The 19,994-nt window shown below is 38.7% G+C and overlaps 1 protein-coding gene across 3 annotated transcripts; it reads right to left on the bottom strand.

Annotated features, from left to right (window-relative positions):
* Nucleotides 1-795: 795 nt before the first annotated feature.
* Nucleotides 796-19,290, bottom strand: LOC307166963 (uncharacterized protein). 3 transcript variants are annotated; one of them, XM_079885777.1, is made up of 15 exons: nt 19,017-19,193; nt 18,080-18,188; nt 17,771-17,927; nt 17,259-17,451; nt 16,700-16,807; nt 14,738-14,845; nt 14,094-14,201; nt 13,450-13,557; nt 12,806-12,913; nt 12,162-12,269; nt 11,518-11,625; nt 10,482-11,106; nt 6,607-6,674; nt 5,844-5,972; nt 796-1,012 (listed from the first exon to the last, which is right to left on the bottom strand). In XM_079885777.1, exons 2-12 carry the CDS (start codon nt 18,180-18,182, stop codon nt 10,651-10,653), a joined length of 1,665 nt encoding a protein of 554 aa, XP_079741903.1. In that variant the 5' UTR covers nt 18,183-18,188; nt 19,017-19,193; the 3' UTR covers nt 796-1,012; nt 5,844-5,972; nt 6,607-6,674; nt 10,482-10,650. The 3 variants fall into 3 exon arrangements, with proteins under 3 accessions (XP_079741903.1, XP_079741904.1, XP_079741905.1); XM_079885778.1 differs by lacking the exon at nt 11,518-11,625 and having other exon boundaries at nt 19,017-19,290; XM_079885779.1 differs by lacking the exons at nt 11,518-11,625; nt 19,017-19,193 and having other exon boundaries at nt 18,080-18,776.
* Nucleotides 19,291-19,994: the final 704 nt, after the last annotated feature.

Here is a 19,994-nt window from a genome sequence, read left to right as displayed (position 1 = left end):
TTGCATAATTCACACAACCTCCTATTTGATTTGTGGGGACTTAATTTGCATAATTCACACAACTTCCCCTTTTGATTTGTGGGGACCTAGATAGAACAAGAAATATATTACTAATGACAAATAATAGGCATTTATACGAAGTAATTCCTCAGATTGCATTTGTCCATTTGCCCTTAAAAAAAATGGGTTCAATCTACAACCAAGCTTCACTCTTGCATAGAACACCTATGGCCAGTTTCACAGACCAGCCTTAAGATAGTCTCAGACTAAAGTGTGTGTTTAAGCCGTTTTAACTGAAAGCACATCTTAAATTAAGTCCTTTGTGTCCAAGTGCCATTGTTTTGTCTCAAGATGCACACCAGTAATGCTTATTTCTAAGACACGTTTATAAAAGCTACTTAAATGTCCTAACTGAACTAAAGGCCTAATCCTGGTTTAATCTAAATCCTGTCTGTGAAACCAGGCCCTAGTGTTGTGCTTGTAATCATCTCCTCAACATGCAGAATATTTGTTTGGATCAATTGATTGTTCTTACAATTGATTGGAATATTAGTGTGATTGAAGTGGATTATATGTGAATGGAGAACTTTTTCACTGCAACAAAGGACTGCATGCAAGTAATGAATTATTGTCTGGATATTTTCCAACCCATTTCATACCCACAGGTCAAACATTTAAACCTTTCCACTTCAAACTATTCTTTCTATAATTGTAATTTTTTCGGCCAACCTCCCAGCATCAGCTGCTACTCATTCACCTGATACTTATAAAAAATAAAACAAAATCTACTACTAATTGAGCTTCAACACATTTATTCACTACTAATAAATGTAAAACTTTACGGTCTTCAAATCGCGGTTCTTCAGTGCTTCTGGTTCAGCTTTTAAACATTTGTCACAGTCGCTCTTTGCTTGTACAATGAACGATGTGATGAATGTGATGAATCGCTTCATGTGCCTTTCCACCGCCTGCACCTCTGTCTGCTGCCAGGGTGTCTTCTGGGTACTTTTACCTAAAAGTGGACAGAAAAAACAATTGAAATGATAAAGTGTGTGCTGGAATTCCAATCCGAAGTTCTGAATCCTATTATCAGTATTTATTAGGTCTGGTTATTACAGTTTTTCTCAGTCGCTTTGGTGCATTTCTCACATCACTATTTACATTTGCACAACAGTTAAAGCAGTTCTCAGAACAATTAGTACAAACTGCAAAACCTAGTTGATAACCTGCAAAAGCGTATCACTTGCTCAAAATGGATAGCTCATTCCTCAAAAGCAAGTATTCATGTCAATGAAAGTGTCAGTGTCATCAAGATGAAAAGTCCTGACACCATTGTTTATGAACAAGATAGTCAAATGGCTTGGTTATGTTTTCATTATGACAGTTTATTCTGTAAATGTTTTCCATTGCAAAAAAGTCAGATCTTGGTAACACTACCTGTACATGCTCAAGATAGCACTATATACTATTTGAACAGCCATTTGAAAAATACAGTAAAGTTACACATTACTGTATTTAGTGAGGTAACAGAGTACAAGACACTGAATATGTATGTTTCACATTTTTACTGCATATGCTCTTTGCAATTCTAATTTGTTCACAGCATTGTGCAAATGAAATAAATACAGCTATGCATAGAGCTATGCACAACTGTAAACAATATTGCAGTACATATTGGAACTGAACATACAACATACAGTACATAGTACTGTAATCATTCATGCACATCCAGATGTTCCTCATCAGTGAAAGCTGAGATTCACCTGAGAGAAATTATTCAATTTAGGAGGCATTTTCAGAAAAATAATAATAATAATAATAATAATAATAATAATAATAATAATAATTTAAAAAAAAGTGTAAAATTTGCTTGACAGATTTTGATAACTAGTTCAACATTTTTGTATGTAATGACTCAAGCAATGAAATGAGGACTATTAGTTTTATATGGAATGACTATTCAGCATTCACAAGTATAGTTAATTTTGACTGACATGACATAAGCAAATGATAATGTTATATAACAGCAGAGAGTTGTATGAAAGCAATAGATGCATGTCCAAAAGCATTTGCAGTTTGTTGGAAGGAATGAGAAACTGCTACTATGATGTGCACAAATGACTAAATGTTGTGGAGGTTGAACTAACTGTTGTGCAAATGTAAATAGTGATGTGAGAAATGCACCAAAGCGACTATTATTATTATTATTATTTATTAGGTCTTTTATTATTATTATTTATTAGGTCTTTTATTAGTCGGTTAGTCGCAGGACATACAGGCGCCGGCGCGATCATTTAACTTTCAATACTCTTATCTGTATGAATAAAAGGACAGAGTAATGCAAACTGTAAAGGTTCAACTCTTATTTCTGTAAACTCACAATAACTACAAAATGTTGTGCTTTGTAAAATAATGAAAACAATCAGGATGTGCTTTCTGCTGTCTCAGTGAACTTGAGCATCACAGAAATGAGCCGAAACTCAGCGTATACTCGCCTCACACCAGGGTGGGAATTATACCGCGGCCACGGCCGCCGTTGCCCTACACTTTGGCCTTCATGCCCCGTGAAAAAAAAATCATCGTACGGCCACAGTGGCCTGTGTGCCCTGGCCCTGTCCAAGTTCCATGTATAAAGCAGAGCATGTGAGCGGAGTGGAGCGGGAGCGAGCGGGGAGCACGAGCGGGCGGATCTTGGACAGAGCGCAGAGCGGCAATTTCAAAAGGACAGAGCGTCGCCCTATTTCCCGCTCCAGTTTCGCTCCGCTCACACCACGAGTCTGAAGCATGCTTAGTCAAGCCTGACCCTGAATCCATCTGTCTTGCACAGTCATCAACAGTAGACTATTTTCAGTCAAAACTCAGCTCAATAATGGAGTTCAAAAACTCCAAACCATTATGTAGCCTACTATTAATAAGTCGCTCCGGAGTATAAATCGCAACAGTCAAAAAATGCGCCATGAAGAAGAAAAAACACATACAGTATAGGCCTAGCCTAAGTCGCACTGGACTATAAGTCGCATTTATTTAGAAATTTATTTCACAAAAAAAAAAAAACACAATGTTACAGACAAGTATAGCCTACTTGCCTCACAGACCTGAGACATATATATAAAGCTTGAAATGTCTACTTTTAAACAGAACAATTCAAAACGAAAGAAAACAGACTTCTCTCTTATGTAATCCGTATGAAATGTGCAATTCTCTCTGGCGCGTTCACTACTGCGAAGATCGCGAGTCAGCATCTTTCCAGCCGACACAGACATAAAAAAAATAAAAAACTGGTTTATTAGTAAACAATTAAAATGTCTCCTGCTATATTTTACATATTCATAATCATTAATTTTGCCGGTTCGTTGTGACAGCTTTTAGGTGCTTTATTGGCAGCAGCGCCACCCTTACATCGCATCAGCACCGAAAACATAGAGATTCTTTTCTTTTGGGGGCATTTTGTTTGTGTTCAGACTTTCTCAGTTGTTTTTAGGCGCGATGTTAGAGGATGCTGCTAATAAAGTTGCTAGTAGGCCCACACATTGGATTCACGTTTATTATTATAGGCTAAAAAAAATACCCCAGGTTTTATGCCGTTCGTATCATTTTATTTTGTTGTATTTATCCGCCACACCTTTAAGGCCGGTCCGTGAAAATATTGTCTGATATTAAACCGATCTGTGGCGCAAAAAAGCTTGGGGACCGCTACAAGTGATATACATGTAGATTTTTTTCCTTTTTTGGAGCGAGCGGGGGGCGATTTGAGTGGAGCGCGAAGCAAACTGCGTTGAGCGCTGAGCAATAATGATTGTGAGGGTGTATACCTTCTGGATGGAATGGTTCTCTCTCTCACACTCACATGATATAGAGGACTGAATGAATATTTTGAATGCTTTTATTGGCATTTGTGTTGTTTCTGAATGCTTTTATTGGCATTTATGTTGTTTCTATTGTTGTGTGAGGGTGTATACCTTCTGGATGTAATGGCGCTCTCTCTCTCTCTCTCATTAAAAAATGTTTTTTTTTATTAAAAAAGTCATAATCCATGTCTTATTCCAAATTAGGATGTTATGGTATCAATCTGAATGGGAAAACCATCGAATTGTACTCAATGGCCTTTGTGCCCTGTCATATGGCCTTGGTGCCCCTAAAAAAAAAAGAAAAGGTGGAGGCCAAATGGCCTTGCCCCTAAAATTACATAATTCCCACCCTGCCTCACACACACACACACGTGAGAAATATATCTATAGAAAGCTTGAAATGTCTGCTTTTAAACGAATCAATTCAAGTGGAAAATAAATACTCAGATTATGTAATCCGTATGAAATGCGAGTCACTGCGGAGATGACGAGTCTGTATCATCGACTTAATCTCTGCAGACGAGAATATCAATAAATTATTACAATGTTTGTTTAGACAGTCTCCTTCTGACACAAGACACACTCAATCATTATTTTTGCCGGTGCGCTGCGGAACTTTAAGTGTGCGCTTGATCGCTAATTAGGCTATGTATTATATAGGCAATTAAAGGCTCATTATTATGAGTTATGGCTTATTAATATAAAAATGCGATTAGTTGACTAATAGCTTAATGAACGACTACTAGTCGACTAGAAAAAAAAAAAACTTTAGTCGAGGGCAGCCCTAGTATTTATGTCAGCATCTATATTGCAAGAGAAATTAATTTGCACTCTACCTATAAATAGAATTACACTGTCAATCAAACAGTGATTTTTACATTCAGTCACTTGGCCTGAAATGATCATTGGAGAAAAGGAAAATATATTAGGATCAATGTCTTGGCTGCAAGTTATTTTTATGCATCCATCCACTCAAACTGCTCCAGGGGTTAGGCTAGTTATTACTGATTCGGTGTTTTCATTTTTAGAACAGCTACAGTTCCTACTAGTGCCACAAAACACCTAGTAGATTCTAGCATCAACCAAGTAACCCTCTAAACAACTACAGATGGGTTCCTGAGCAACATGACTGTCAATCTCCCTCGGACTGGGGCTCCATGCAAGATCTCACCTCGTGGGGTCTCAATGATCCTAAGAAAGGTGAGAAATCAGCCCAGAACTACACGGGAGGAGCTGGTCAATGACCTAAAAAGAGCTGTGACCACCGTTTCCAAGGTTACTGTTGGTAATACACTAAGACGTCATGGTTTGAAATCATGCATGGCACGGAAGGTTCCCCTGCTTAAACCAGCACATGTCAAGGCCCGTCTTAAGTTTGCCAATGACCATTTGGATGATCCAGAGGAGTCATGGGAGAAAGTCATGTGATCAGATGAGACCAAAATAGAACTTTTTGGTCATAATTCCACTAAACGTGTTTGGAGGAAGAAGAATGATGAGTACCATCCCAAGAACACCATCCCTACTGTGAGCATGGGGGTGGTAGCATCATGCTTTGGGGGTGTTTTTCTGCACATGGGACAGGGCGACTGCACTGTATTAAGGAGAGGATGACTGGGGCCATGTATTGCGAGATTTTGGGGAACAACCTCCTTCCCTCAGTTATGTAGTCAAATGATATGTAGATGAGGATCTGCATAGTAAAACTAGGCGTCGTAAGCTCCACATATGGTTATTTCGGGTGGAGATGCATGTACGCACAATCTTCCGCTGACTGGGATTTATAAAGTGAATTCTGCGCAGGTTCTGGCGTACGCACGGTTTTATAAGTCTGAATATTTTTTTGCGTACGCCATTTTTGGCTTTCGGGCGCACGTACACTTTTAGTAAGGTTCCTACGCACAGTTTTATAAATGAGGCCCCTGGTCTGAGATCTGGGTGTTAAAGTGCTCCTAAAGGGTCTAATTTAGTCTAAGAAATGTGTAAAGAGTTCACCTTTGGAAGAAGGCCTCACAGCACTGGCTCCTGTAGGCATCTCTTCATCTGATGGTGGTCTGGGTCTCTTGGGTGGTGGCGGCATGTCATTCCTCTTGGTAGGAGGAAGTGCCACCTCTGCTGATGGTTCTATGGAAAATAATCAAAGTTCAACATTTTCAGAAAGATACAATTTAAATGTACTATAGAATGCTGACAATACACTGTTATTTGTCACACTTATGCACTAATTATTTAAAATCATTAAAGTACAATAAACCCTAAACCTGTGCAATTGTTCATTATTGCAAGTATAATTGAACTACATCTTTCCAGCAGACATTTAATCAAATATAAGTGCAAGTAAATTGAGTATAACCATTTTATTTCATGTCTTAATCATCTGACATGATTCGTTTTGTGCCATGACACAACCAACACGAGAAGAGAGCAGATCAGCTAGTGTTTTATGAAAAATGAAAAATGTACAAGTTTCTCCTATGAAATATATTTTTTATGGTAGTAAACTCACAAAAAAATATTCACTCCAGAATGAATGTTTAGTGTAATTTAGTTGAAGAATAGCTTGGAGGCATTTGATTCATTACACAATGAGCCGTTTCGTCAAAAAAAACAACATTTGTTCAGCATACTGAAGCATCTTCTTTAATGTTGGCTATGATGTTAGAACAATATTTTTGTCTGTCAGGTCTTCACAAGTTACGTGACTGAAAATTATGAATAACTGCAAAATGTAGTAGTGTATTTTGACAGTAATACAAACCGTCAACAGTAGATGAACAGTGTCCCTCTTGTATGCTCCCGTCTTCCTCATCACAGTCAATAACGTTTCTGTGGAAGTTCAAAGTACAGCTTAACAATGGTATATAATGGATCATAAACACCTGGTATACGAATAGATGGTAGGGGTGTAACGGTTCACAAAATTTACGTTTCAGTTCAATACGATACACTTGTGTCACGGTTCGGTACGTTTTTGATACAGCAAAAAGAAAAAAAATGCCAGAGTAATTTCCTTGATTTAATTTTTTTATTCTTTTTTTTATTAAAACTAACATCATAAAGTATGATTTTTTTTTACTTTGAGCAATTCTGGAGCTATAATTGACTCTTCTTAGGAGCATATAAAACAAAACGCTCCTTGGAAAAAGTGAAATGTAATATTGTAGTAGTTATAAACAAAGGTTTATTTTAGTTCAGATTAACATTTGAGGGCAGCAATTGTATTTACAATGTCAAGTCAAGTCATCTTCATTTATATAGCGCTTTTAACAATGTAGATTGTCTCAAAGCAGCTTTACAGAGATAAGCTTATAATTTAAGGTAACAGAGATTGTTTCGGCTTTACAGCAGAGTTAAGTTATTTCCATCTAAAGTTAGTTTTGATTGATTTGCTTCCGTCGCAACGATCAAGCAATGTAGCCGCTAAGACGACACCATTCCCTCTACACAGACTTTAAACGCGAACCTGTGAGAAACGCTGATGGCGTTCACATGCGCATTTAGAATGGGTTCTATAGTTATGTGCGTTTGAATATACGCAGGTTAGGAATTCCCTACAAGCCAAGCCTAAACAAAGTACTTGTCTTTCCTTATAAATTTTGATAAAGAATTTTATTTTATTTTGTTGCTTTGGGGTAGGAACGCGAAACGAACAACGCCTTTCCCGACAACGCCTTATCTGTAGAGTGGTAGTGGGATCCTCCATAGGGAGAGACTAGTTGGCACTTCAGCACTGCGTTGTCATCGGTCCAGGCGAAAGTCATTCGTCAGATCTGGATACGGCCTGGATCCGGCAGGCTGCAGGAAAACCTCGGGATAAACACAGACACTAAAATTAGCGTAGATGCCATTCTTCTCATGATGTAACGAGTACATCAGGATTTTTGGGAAGTGTTCCCGAAAGCTAGGTCAAAGAGATGTGTCTTTAGTCTAGCTTTGAACTGACAGAGTGTGTCTGCTTCCCGGACAATGGTAGGAAGACTGTTCCAGAGTTTTGGTGCTAAATAGGAAAAGGATCTACCGCCAGCAGTCGATTTTGATATTCTAGGTATTAGTAACTGGCCGGAATTTTGAGATCGCAATAGACGTGACGGACTATAATGCGTTAAGAGCTCGCTCAAGTACTGCGGAGCTAAACCATTTAGTGCTTTGTAAGTGATCAGCAATATTTTAAAATTTATGCGATGTTTAATAGGGAGCCAATGCAGTTTTGACAGAACCGGGCTAATATGGTCATACTTCCTGGTTCTAGTAAGAACTCGAGCTGCTGCGTTTTGGACCAGCTGTAGTTTGTTTATTAAGCGTGCAGGACAACCACCCAGTAGAGCATTACAATAATCTAGCCTTGAGGTCATGAACGCATGAACTAATTGTTCCGCATGTGTCAATGAGAGCATATGGTGTAATTTAGATATATTTTTAAATGGAAAAATGCAGTTTTACAGATACTAGACACGTGACTTTCAAATGAAAGATTGGTATCAAAGAGCACACCCAGGTTCCTAACCGACGACGAAGACTTAACAGAGCAGCCATCAAGTGTTAGACAGTATTCTAGGTTATTACGTGAGGAAGTTTTTTGTCCAATAATTAGAAACTCTGTTTTTTCAGAATTTAGAAGTAGGAAATTACGAGTCATCCAATTTTTTTATATCCGCTATGCATTCCGTTCATTTTGTGAATTGATAAGTTTCGTTAGGTTTTGAAGAAATATAGAGTATCATCGGCATAACAGTGAAAGCTAATGCCATGTTTCCTAATGATTTCTCCTAATGGTAGCATGTACAGAGTGAACAGCAGCGGTCCTAGTACTGAGCCTTGTGGTACGCCATACTGAACTTGTGATCGATGAGACATCTCATCATTTACTGCTACAAACTGATAACGGTCAGATAAGTATGATTTAAACCATGCTAGTGCATTTCCACTAATGCCAACATAATGTTCTAATCTATTTAAAAGAACGTTGTGGTCAATGGTGTCAAATGCAGCACTAAGATCGAGTAACACTAATAGAGAGATACAACCACGATCGGATGATAAGAGCAAATCATTTGTGACTCTAACGAGAGCTGTCTCGGTACTATGGTACGGTCTAAATCCTGAATGGAAATCCTCGCAGAGATCATTTCTTTCAAGAAAGGAACACAGTTGTGAGGATACTGCCTTTTCTAATATCTTTGACAGAAAAGGTAGATTCGAGATCGGCCTATAATTGACTAATTCTGTAGGATCAAGTTGCGTTTTTTTAACAAGCGGTTTAATCATAGCCAGCTTAAAGGTTTTTGGTACGTATCCTAGAGACAAAGACGAATTAATGATATTAAGAAGAGGATCTATGACCTCTGGAAGTATTTCTTTCAGTAGCTTAGTTGGTATAGGGTCTAACATACATGTTGTAGATTTAGATGATTTAATGAGTTTAATAAATTCTTCCTCTCCTATATCAACGAATTAATCCAATTTTTCCTCAGGGAGACTACAATGCACTGCCTGATGCGATACTGTAGTAGACGGTTGCATAGTTATAATTTTGTCCCTGATATTATCAATCTTATAAGTGAAGAAGTTCATAAAATCATTACTGCTGTGTTGCTTGGAAACTTCGGTGCTTGAAGCTTTATTTTTCGTTAGTTTAGCCACCGTTTCAAATAAATACCTAGGATTATGTTTATTTTCTTCTAATAGGGTTGAAAAATAAGCAGATCTAGCAGCTTTTAAAGCCTCTCTGTAAGTAATTGAGCTCTCCTTCCATGAAATGCGAAATACCTCTAGTTTTGTTTTCTTCCAGTTGCGCTCCATTTTTCTGGCTGCTCTCTTAAGGGCCTGAGTGTGCTCGTTGTACCACGGCGTTGGACTATTTTCTTTAATCTTCTTTAAGCGCAACGGAGCAACTGTGTCTAAAGTGCTGGAAAAGAGAGAGTTAAACATTTCTGTTGTAATATCGAGTTTATTTTAATGTCAAAATAAAACCAACGTAATGTTACTTGAAGGCATTATAGCCTACTATTCCTGCCAAACTTCCATGGTTGCAGTTAGTGTTACTACAGTAAATCCATGGTAAATCCATCTGTGGACACCGGATAGTTCATTTATGGCACAATGTTTCTCCTGGTTTCCACGTCAGAGCTGTTTGAACCGTTAATAACGGAGAAATGTGAATGTTTCTCACAAGATCTCTCAGCGATGTTATTACTTCTGTGGCGAATTCAAATGATTTCTTTACTGGATCTCTTATTAGCGCTGTGTAGTAACAGTGTCGTATGATCATGATCAGCTTGCGCTGCACTGGTCCAAACTGATAAACGGTCCGTCAACCACACAATAACGAGCAGTTTCGTTCCGCTTGCATTACGTTTGCCATTTGACGTTGGACAATGTTGTGGTCGCGCCGGCGTCTCTTACATAACGAGAGCGCTTGCCACACGCGACCCGCCTACATTTGAAATAACGAAATTTTGGTCGGCAGGAAAAATGGTCCAACGAACCGTTCGGTTTGAAAATGCGTACCGAACACAGAACCGAAAGCATCGTACCAAACAGTTCAATACGAATACGTGTATCGTTACACCCCTAATAGATGGTAAACAGAAAATCAAACAGAAAATCAAACAAAAGTCAAATAAAATACCACACCATCAGGATCTATCCCAATTTCATCCAAGTTCTTGCCATGGAACTCAGCTAATCTTCCTTGCTCAAGAGCCATTAGAACTTTGCTGATCTTGGCAAGTTGCAGGGTCTTCTCAGGGAGTCGATAGAACTCATGATGGATTCTTATGTCGTGTCCAAGAAAGTTTGCCAGCTAGTCCATCTCGGTGTCAGTCATATTCAGCACTGTTGAAAGGGTTGCGGCATGCTTTCGCAGTCTTGTAGATGTCAGTGACTTGGGACACTTTGCGTCACACACCTTTGCAAAGCCACGGAGGCAGTCTGACCCTCGAAAATATGTCATGGCTTCTGGTCTTGCAAACATATAGGAATTGTCTTTCAGAACCCCACAAGCCTCTCTCTGCTTAACAAGGAGTTCTAAGGCACATAGCATTTTTGAAGTCAGAAGAATTGGAACTGGTCGACCACGCTTCCCCCTTGCGATAACCCTTGTGAAGTGTCTGCAGAGATTGTTTTCCACTTCAGAGAGTGCCCAGTCCACATCCTCATGTGGATCAGAAGTGTCTCTTGATAGAAATGCAGACAAAGGCATGCTCGAAACCACTCCTTCCCTGCGCCGGTTAAAGAGAATCATCTGGGCTAGACACACCTTTGCCAGAAAAAAAAACAATTATTCCTGTCCAGCAAACCTTGCTCACACACACATCTTGATTAAAACCAGCTTCATGAGGACCTTTCACACACAACGTTATATTTCCTTATGGGGACTAGTTTCATCATATTCAACACACAAGTTTGAACTCAAACACTGACTGAAAGTGTGTTGTGGGGACGTCGTGAGTGTCCATTTTAAAGCAACAATTAACCTAGAAAATAAATCCCTGTGAAGGATAAAACTGGCCCTAAATACTCCACTAGCACTAAACTACAGGACACATGTCGTTACATGGTTTAATGTACTAATTTACACCAGATACGCATCAAAATATGCCTAAAAATCACTAAACCATGACAAAGAGAGACAGTAGACCTAAATCTTTAGTGATGAATGTGAACGTACCTGTTGAGGAGAGTTGATCTGAGCAGATTCATCATCCATCTGAGTCTCTGACTGGAGAGAAGGATCAGAAGCACTCGCTGCGCTGGTTTTAATGGCAACGCTGGTTATCTGTAAGAGACAACATTCATAATGACAAGATATTAGAACATGGAAACACAAGAGAAAAATTTGAAGCAGATACCACATGATTTTATAAAAAGAGACAAATCAACTTCATCTAAAACATTTATTCCTGTCCAGTCAACCCCTGTCTGCGCTCACACACATCTGGATAAAACCCGGCTTCATGGGGACCTTTCACACACCTTCATGGGGACCTTTCACACACAATGTCATAGTTCCTTATGGGGACTAGTTTCATCAAATTCAACACATGAGTTTGAACTCAAACACTGACTGAAAGTGTGTTGTGGGGACGTCGTGAGTGTCCATTTTAAAGCAACAATTAACCTAGAAAATAATTCCCTGTGAAGGATAAAACTGGCCCTAAATACTCCACTAGCACTAAACTACAGGACACATGTCGTTACACGGTTTAATGTACTAATTTACACCAGATACGCATCAAAATATGCCTAAAAATCACTAAACCATGACAAAGAGAGACAGTAGACCTAAATCTTTAGTGATGAATGTGAACGTACCTGTTGAGGAGAGTTGATCTGAGCAGATTCATCATCCATCTGAGTCTCTGACTGGAGAGAAGGATCAGAAGCACTCGCTGCGCTGGTTTTAATGGCAACGCTGGTTATCTGTAAGAGACAACATTCATAATGACAAGATATTAGAACATGGAAACACAAGAGAAAAATTTGAAGCAGATACCACATGATTTTATAAAAAGAGACAAATCAACTTCATCTAAAACATTTATTCCTGTCCAGTCAACCCCTGTCTGCGCTCACACACATCTGGATAAAACCCGGCTTCATGGGGACCTTTCACACACCTTCATGGGGACCTTTCACACACAATGTCATAGTTCCTTATGGGGACTAGTTTCATCAAATTCAACACATGAGTTTGAACTCAAACACTGACTGAAAGTGTGTTGTGGGGACGTCGTGAGTGTCCATTTTAAAGCAACAATTAACCTAGAAAATAATTCCCTGTGAAGGATAAAACTGGCCCTAAATACTCCACTAGCACTAAACTACAGGACACATGTCGTTACACGGTTTAATGTACTAATTTACACCAGATACGCATCAAAATATGCCTAAAAATCACTAAACCATGACAAAGAGAGACAGTAGACCTAAATCTTTAGTGATGAATGTGAACGTACCTGTTGAGGAGAGTTGATCTGAGCAGATTCATCATCCATCTGAGTCTCTGACTGGAGAGAAGGATCAGAAGCACTCGCTGCGCTGGTTTTAATGGCAACGCTGGTTATCTGTAAGAGACAACATTCATAATGACAAGATATTAGAACATGGAAACACAAGAGAGAAATCTGAAGCAGATACCACATGATTTCAGAGAAATAGACAAATCAACTTCATCTAAAACATTTATTCCTGTCTAGTCAACCCCTGTCTGCGCTCACACACATCTGGATAAAACCCGGCTTCATGGGGACCTTTCACACACCTTCATGGGGACCTTTCACACACAATGTTATAGTTCCTTATGGGGACTAGTTTCATCAAATTCAACACATGAGTTTGAACTCAAACACTGACTGAAAGTGTGTTGTGGGGACGTCGTGAGTGTCCATTTTAAAGCAACAATTAACCTAGAAAATAAATCCTTATGAAGGATAAAACTGGCCCTAAATACTCCACTAGCACTAAACTACAGGACACATGTCGTTACACGGTTTAATGTACTAATTTACACCAGATACGCATCAAAATATGCCTAAAAATCACTAAACCATGACAAAGAGAGACAGTAGACCTAAATCTTTAGTGATGAATGTGAACGTACCTGTTGAGGAGAGTTGATCTGAGCAGATTCATCATCCATCTGAGTCTCTGACTGGAGAGAAGGATCAGAAGCACTCGCTGCGCTGGTTTTAATGGCAACGCTGGTTATCTGTAAGAGACAACATTCATAATGACAAGATATTAGAACATGGAAACACAAGAGAGAAATTTGAAGCAGATACCACACGATTTTATAGAAAGAGACAAATCAACTTCATCTAAAACATTTATTCCTGTCCAGTCAACCCCTGTCTGCGCTCACACACATCTGGATAAAACCCGGCTTCATGGGGACCTGTCACACACCTTCATGGGGACCTTTCACACACAACGTTATAGTTCCTTATGGGGACTAGTTTCACCAAATTCAACACATGAGTTTGAACTCAAACACTGACTGAAAGTGTGTTGTGGGGACTTCGTGAGTGTCCATTTTAAAGCAACAATTAACCTAGAAAATAATTCCCTGTGAAGGATAAAACTGGCCCTAAATACTCCACTAGCACTAAACTACAGGACACATGTCGTTACACGGTTTAATGTACTAATTTACACCAGATACGCATCAAAATATGCCTAAAAATCACTAAACCATGACAAAGAGAGACAGTAGACCTAAATCTTTAGTGATGAATGTGAACGTACCTGTTGAGGAGAGTTGATCTGAGCAGATTCATCATCCATCTGAGTCTCTGACTGGAGAGAAGGATCAGAAGCACTCGCTGCACTGGTTTTAATGGCAACGCTGGTTATCTGTAAGAGACAACATTCATAATGACAAGATATTAGAACATGGAAACACAAGAGAGAAATTTGAAGCAGATACCACATGATTTTATAGAAAGAGACAAATCAACTTCATCTAAAACATTTATTCCTGTCCAGTCAACCCCTGTCTGCGCTCACACACATCTGGATAAAACCCGGCTTCATGGGGACCTGTCACACACCTTCATGGGGACCTTTCACACACAACGTTATAGTTCCTTATGGGGACTAGTTTCACCAAATTCAACACATGAGTTTGAACTCAAACACTGACTGAAAGTGTGTTGTGGGGACTTCGTGAGTGTCCATTTTAAAGCAACAATTAACCTAGAAAATAATTCCCTGTGAAGGATAAAACTGGCCCTAAATACTCCACTAGCACTAAACTACAGGACACATGTCGTTACACGGTTTAATGTACTAATTTACACCAGATACGCATCAAAATATGCCTAAAAATCACTAAACCATGACAAAGAGAGACAGTAGACCTAAATCTTTAGTGATGAATGTGAACGTACCTGTTGAGGAGAGTTGATCTGAGCAGATTCATCATCCATCTGAGTCTCTGACTGGAGAGAAGGATCAGAAGCACTCGCTGCACTGGTTTTAATGGCAACGCTGGTTATCTGTAAGAGACAACATTCATAATGACAAGATATTAGAACATGGAAACACAAGAGAGAAATCTGAAGCAGATACCACAGGATTTCAGAGAAATAGACAAATCAACTTCATCTAAAACATTTATTCCTGTCCAGTCAACCCCTGTCTGCGCTCACACACATCTGGATAAAACCCGGCTTCATGGGGACCTTTCACACACCTTCATGGGGACCTTTCACACACCACGTTATAGTTCCTTATGGGGACTAGTTTCATCAAATTCAACACACAAGTTTTAAGTCAAACACTGACTGAAAGTGTGTTGTGGGGACGTCGTGACTGTCCATTTTAAAGCAACAATTAATCCAGAAAAAAATCCCTGTGAAGGATAAAACTGGCCCTAAATACTCCACTAGCACTAACCTACTGGACACATGTCGTTACACGGTTTAATTTACTAATTTACACCAGATACGCATCAAAATATGCTTAAAAATCACTAAACCATGACAAAGAGAGACAGTAGACCTAAATCTTTAGTGATGAATGTAGGGATGCACCGATCCGATACTCAGTATCGGAATCGGCTCCGATACTGCCATTTTTGGCGGATCGGGTATCGGTCAGACAAGGCCGATCCAAATCCGATATTGTGCGTATACTATTCAGTGTTATTGTTAAGCCCCACAAACATTATAAAGCACCATAAGTTTTCGTGCACAATATTTTAAGTGTTCTGAAGCCATTATACAGTATAATGTGAGATATAAATTAATATTTAAGTGTTAAATTCAAGATCACGTAAACGTTTCCCTCAGCTGCGGCTGTCAATCATTCTTCATTCAGCACTCAAACAGCGCGTCGCGTCCGGTTATGACAGAACACACGATGCAACTCTCTCCAAGATGATTCAATGTTACTATTATTATACTTGATCTGTAGATAAAGGTCTATGGTTTCACATAAAACAACTTTATCTTGCTGGACTTTATTGCTGTACCTTAATCATGTTACTTTCCACCGGGTGTCTGTTAGATCACAACAGTAGAGTAAAGTCAGGTACTATTTGTTCTTCACGCGCACAGTAACTGAAATTTAAAAGAAAATGCTGAATAGACTATTGCATAGATAGATACTGTATAATACACTATGCATCATATGTATTTTCTTTGTGCTTTAAACTTTTCAATGCGGACTCGACGCGCTGCGCGCTGTGACTCATGTTGCTTCAAGAGCATCATTCTGCGCTCGGGATGCGCATAAGCGCTGTGGGCCGCACTGTATTGGAGCCTTTCATATCGTAATACAGGGACGCAATGAAAGATTATTAATAGCCGTTCTTGTCCTGTCCTATCTATTATGTTGCTACCTTATTAAACAGCTGTGCTATACATTTAAAAAATGTCTCAATTTTATAGTAGGATATAAAATAATTGCTATTTTTATCTTGTTTTTCATGAATGTATTTTACAACAATACAAAGAGCAATGTGTAAAGTTTTACCAGATTTAGTGTTACACTTATTGTCTCTAATTTGTTCTCCACTAAACATTTTTTTCACAAAATGTTCAGATTTTATACAATTAATTGTGCACTTGTGATTTTTCTAGACTAAATTTTATTGCTGAATTATCCACTAATCTAGTTTATAATAGCATTTATGTCAGATTATGATCATATATTTTTTGTTGGTGTTTTTCTTTTTTTTCAGTTCTTATCAGTTTAACACAGAGTAATAGAAATTCTACTTGATTAAAAAAAAACTGCGCTGGTATCGGTACGGATCGGTATCGGCCGATACTCAGAATTTTTGGTATCGGATCGGATCGGTTCTGAAAAAATGGTATCGTTGCATCCCTAGATGAATGTGAACGTACCTGTTGAGGAGAGTTGATCTGAGCAGATTCATCATCCATCTGAGTCTCTGACTGGAGAGAAGGATCAGAAGCACTCGCTGCACTGGTTTTAATGGCAACGCTGGTTATCTGTAAGAGACAACATTCATAATGACAAGATATTAGAACATGGAAACACAAGAGATAAATCTGAAGCAGATACCACATGATTTCAGAATTAAAAAAAAAAAAAAAATACAAAAACATTTACAATTAAAACATGTCTTCATTTTACATAGTTAATCTTTAGTTTATTTTTGTGATTACATTTCACCCATAAGTTGCAATAAGGCCATTGCATGCCACACATAACTTGCAGAAAGAAAAGTGGCCTAAGACTGTACCACCTCACTCTTTAAATGTATAAATTTTAGGGGTGGGGTAGAAACACTGACCTAAAACGTAACTTAACTTATCATTTATAGACATGATTAGATTCATAGATTTCTAATAGATTCAAATTATAATCTATTCAACCAACAACTTGCTTAACATGTTGCAACAATGATATATTCTGTACACAGTGTGCTTTGCAACATACTTGTGTTCTCCAAGGGTAGTCTTCTCCTCCATAATCATAGGCAATTTCTTCTCCTTCTTTAATGTCATCCAGGGCAAACAGACAAAGGTGAGGCTTTCCATTGACGTCAGTTTTCTTCATCTTACAATTTGGATATTTGTGGTCATCAATAACGATCCGCCGAAACGATCCATCTTCTCTTGAGGCATCAATACTTAAATATGAAAGCATGAGAAAAGGATGAATACAAGTATTACAATATACCACCCCAAATCAGTGTCTTTTTTTACTATAGTTTAGCACAGGGTTTCTCAAACTCAGTCCTGGAGGGCCACTGTCCTGCACAGTTTAGCTCCAAAACTGATCAAACACACCTAGCTGTGAGTTTCTAGTGATCCTGAAGACATTGATTAGTTTGCTCAGGTGTGTTTGATCAGGGTTGGAGCTAAACTGTGCAGGACAGTGGCCCTGCAGGACTGAGTTTGAGAGACCCTGGTTTAGCATAAGGAATATGGTGCAACTTGACTTCTTACCACCATGTTTTCCCTCGCCAAATGAAATCAAACATAAATGCAGCACAGGATGCGTGGTAACATGTTCTTCTTCTCTGCAGCTCTGCATCATTTATCATATCTCCCCTGTACTCAAAATCACCTTTGCAAAAGGCACCCTTTGCGAATAGACCACGTCCTGCAAAATACAGAATTTTTTTTTTTTCACCAAAAATAAAATCTTATAGATAAAGGATGCCAAATACACAAAAAGACATCAATAGTTGGCAGCAGTATGGTTAGGACATGCATATGATGGTAAATATTAAATGATAAATCACACCACCTTACCTTTCACTGGATTGATATACTTCACATCTAATTTGAATGTTTTGTCAGTCTTCGAAACAACATGATGCATGGCATCCTTAAGGGGGCTGATTCGTGGTGGCATTTCAAACTGAGAGAAAAAAAATTGTAATAAATAATAGTGTGAAAATGGGGAGACATGCAGAATTAAACTAGCATGTTCAATAAGTAGATAAGAATGTTATTGTAATGTAACACTGCATTACAATGATATCGTATGTATCAATGTAAGACAAGAAATCAGAACTCAAGGATATCACATTTATTGACTAACTTACTAGCCTTGAGGGCATAAACTCAACATTTTCACTTAGGCTCTAATCTCTCACAAAACCAACATCTATATAATCCCAGGTAGCCTTGACAATTAACTACTTATTTGGCTCTTAACCTAACTACTCTTTTGAACGATCTCGCCATACAAACCCCAGTTTATTTTAAGTTACTGTCATAATTAAAACAAAGTTTATTCATTTAAAGCTACTTACCATTTCAGTGTTTTTATTTTTGCCTAACGTTACTTAATTGCTCTGTTAACGATATCAATACTAAAAGTCAAACACAAGTGTGATATTCCTCCCCCTCACCCTGTCCTGACAAGTAATAAAACATAACATTACCTTTAATTTAAAGTAGAAAATAATCTACTGTCCAGCACGCGAACTAGACAGAAACAGACTTAATAACCCAATTCCTTCATTAGCAATCAATCAGACTAAACACCTGACGACACTTTTCAGTTGAAATGAAGTACTTAACATTACATTGTATGATTTTGTGATCGCTTATTGGAAAAACACAAAAACACGTCAGGCCACACTTAGCCTCAACAATTAGCACTAACTAGCTAGCAGCTAACGTTAGCCCGCTGCCTAATCTAATTAACCTAACTGGTTTCATACATATGTGCTTAACGTACCTTGAGCTTCACTTTTATCCTCTGCAGAAGTTTAGATCCTTAGTTGGCATCTCCAGTAAATAATCTTCTTCTTTGTCTTCCGTGTACAGTATCATATTTTCAAGTTGTTGTTGAATTCCTTCCTTATGAGGACCCGGAAGTGGGCGGTACTCAACCATAATTGGAAAATGTGTGTGTGGAGAAGTGAGTGCATTACCAGCCAAAAATGTTTGGGGGCGCAGCTGAGCACACACTTCACACACTCACACTACCTCATAATCGTGTGTTATGGGCCAATGCTGAAACTCCGCCCAGCACCTTCAGAATAGTTCCTCTATTCAATTCAATGGGTCATCCTTATGGGGACCTGATTTTTGGTCCCCACAACGCAAGAGGTCCCCATTACGTGACTGTGTAAACAGATTCTTGTCCCCACAACGTGATAAATACCAACTCACACACACACACACACACACACACACACAGCTAGACTGAAAGCAAAACATCATGTGATCTTCTGACGGCCACAGATTCAAACACTTACAGTGAGGTTTAAAACGACCATAGCGTTTATATTTTTTGTGTGTGTGAGCGAGTGTGTGTGAGTGTGTGTGTGTACTTGCACAACTATCTTTGTGAGGACCAGTTTGAGTGTTAGCCCAGTGGAGTGAGGACTGAGAGAGTAAAGGACATGTTGGCCGGTCCTCAGTCTCTGAGAGCCTTTAAAGGGTACATAACATGCACAGTTTCACCTAATCTCATGTTAATCTTGAGTACCTATAGAGTAGTAGTGCATCCTTAATATCTCCAAAAAGTGTTTAGTTTTATTATATTTATAAAAGAAAAATACAGCTTTCCGATTCTCTCCGGAAAAAGCCGAAGTCCTGGAGGCGTAGCTATAGAGTCAAGCGGTAGCGCTGATTTCCAGCAAAAGACAGAAATCTGATCCAGTTGTACTTACATGAATGTTACTTTTATCACTGGGACCTCTCCACGTTT

Source organism: Squalius cephalus (genome assembly GCF_949319135.1).
Source record: "Squalius cephalus genome assembly, chromosome: 1".
NCBI classification, from domain to species: domain Eukaryota; kingdom Metazoa; phylum Chordata; class Actinopteri; order Cypriniformes; family Leuciscidae; genus Squalius; species Squalius cephalus.
This window is presented reverse-complemented; position numbering and strand designations above follow the sequence as displayed.

Coding starts and splice junctions, on each gene's coding strand:
- LOC307166963 (XM_079885777.1), bottom strand. CDS start 18,182: ATGCCACCACGAATCAGCCCCCTTAAGGATGCCATGCATCATGTTGTT. Junction 17,452..17,770: donor TGGCGAGGGAAAACATGGTG/GTAAGAAGTCAA, acceptor TTCATATTTAAG/TATTGATGCCTCAAGAGAAG. Junction 16,808..17,258: donor ACTACCCTTGGAGAACACAA/GTATGTTGCAAA, acceptor TGTCTCTTACAG/ATAACCAGCGTTGCCATTAA.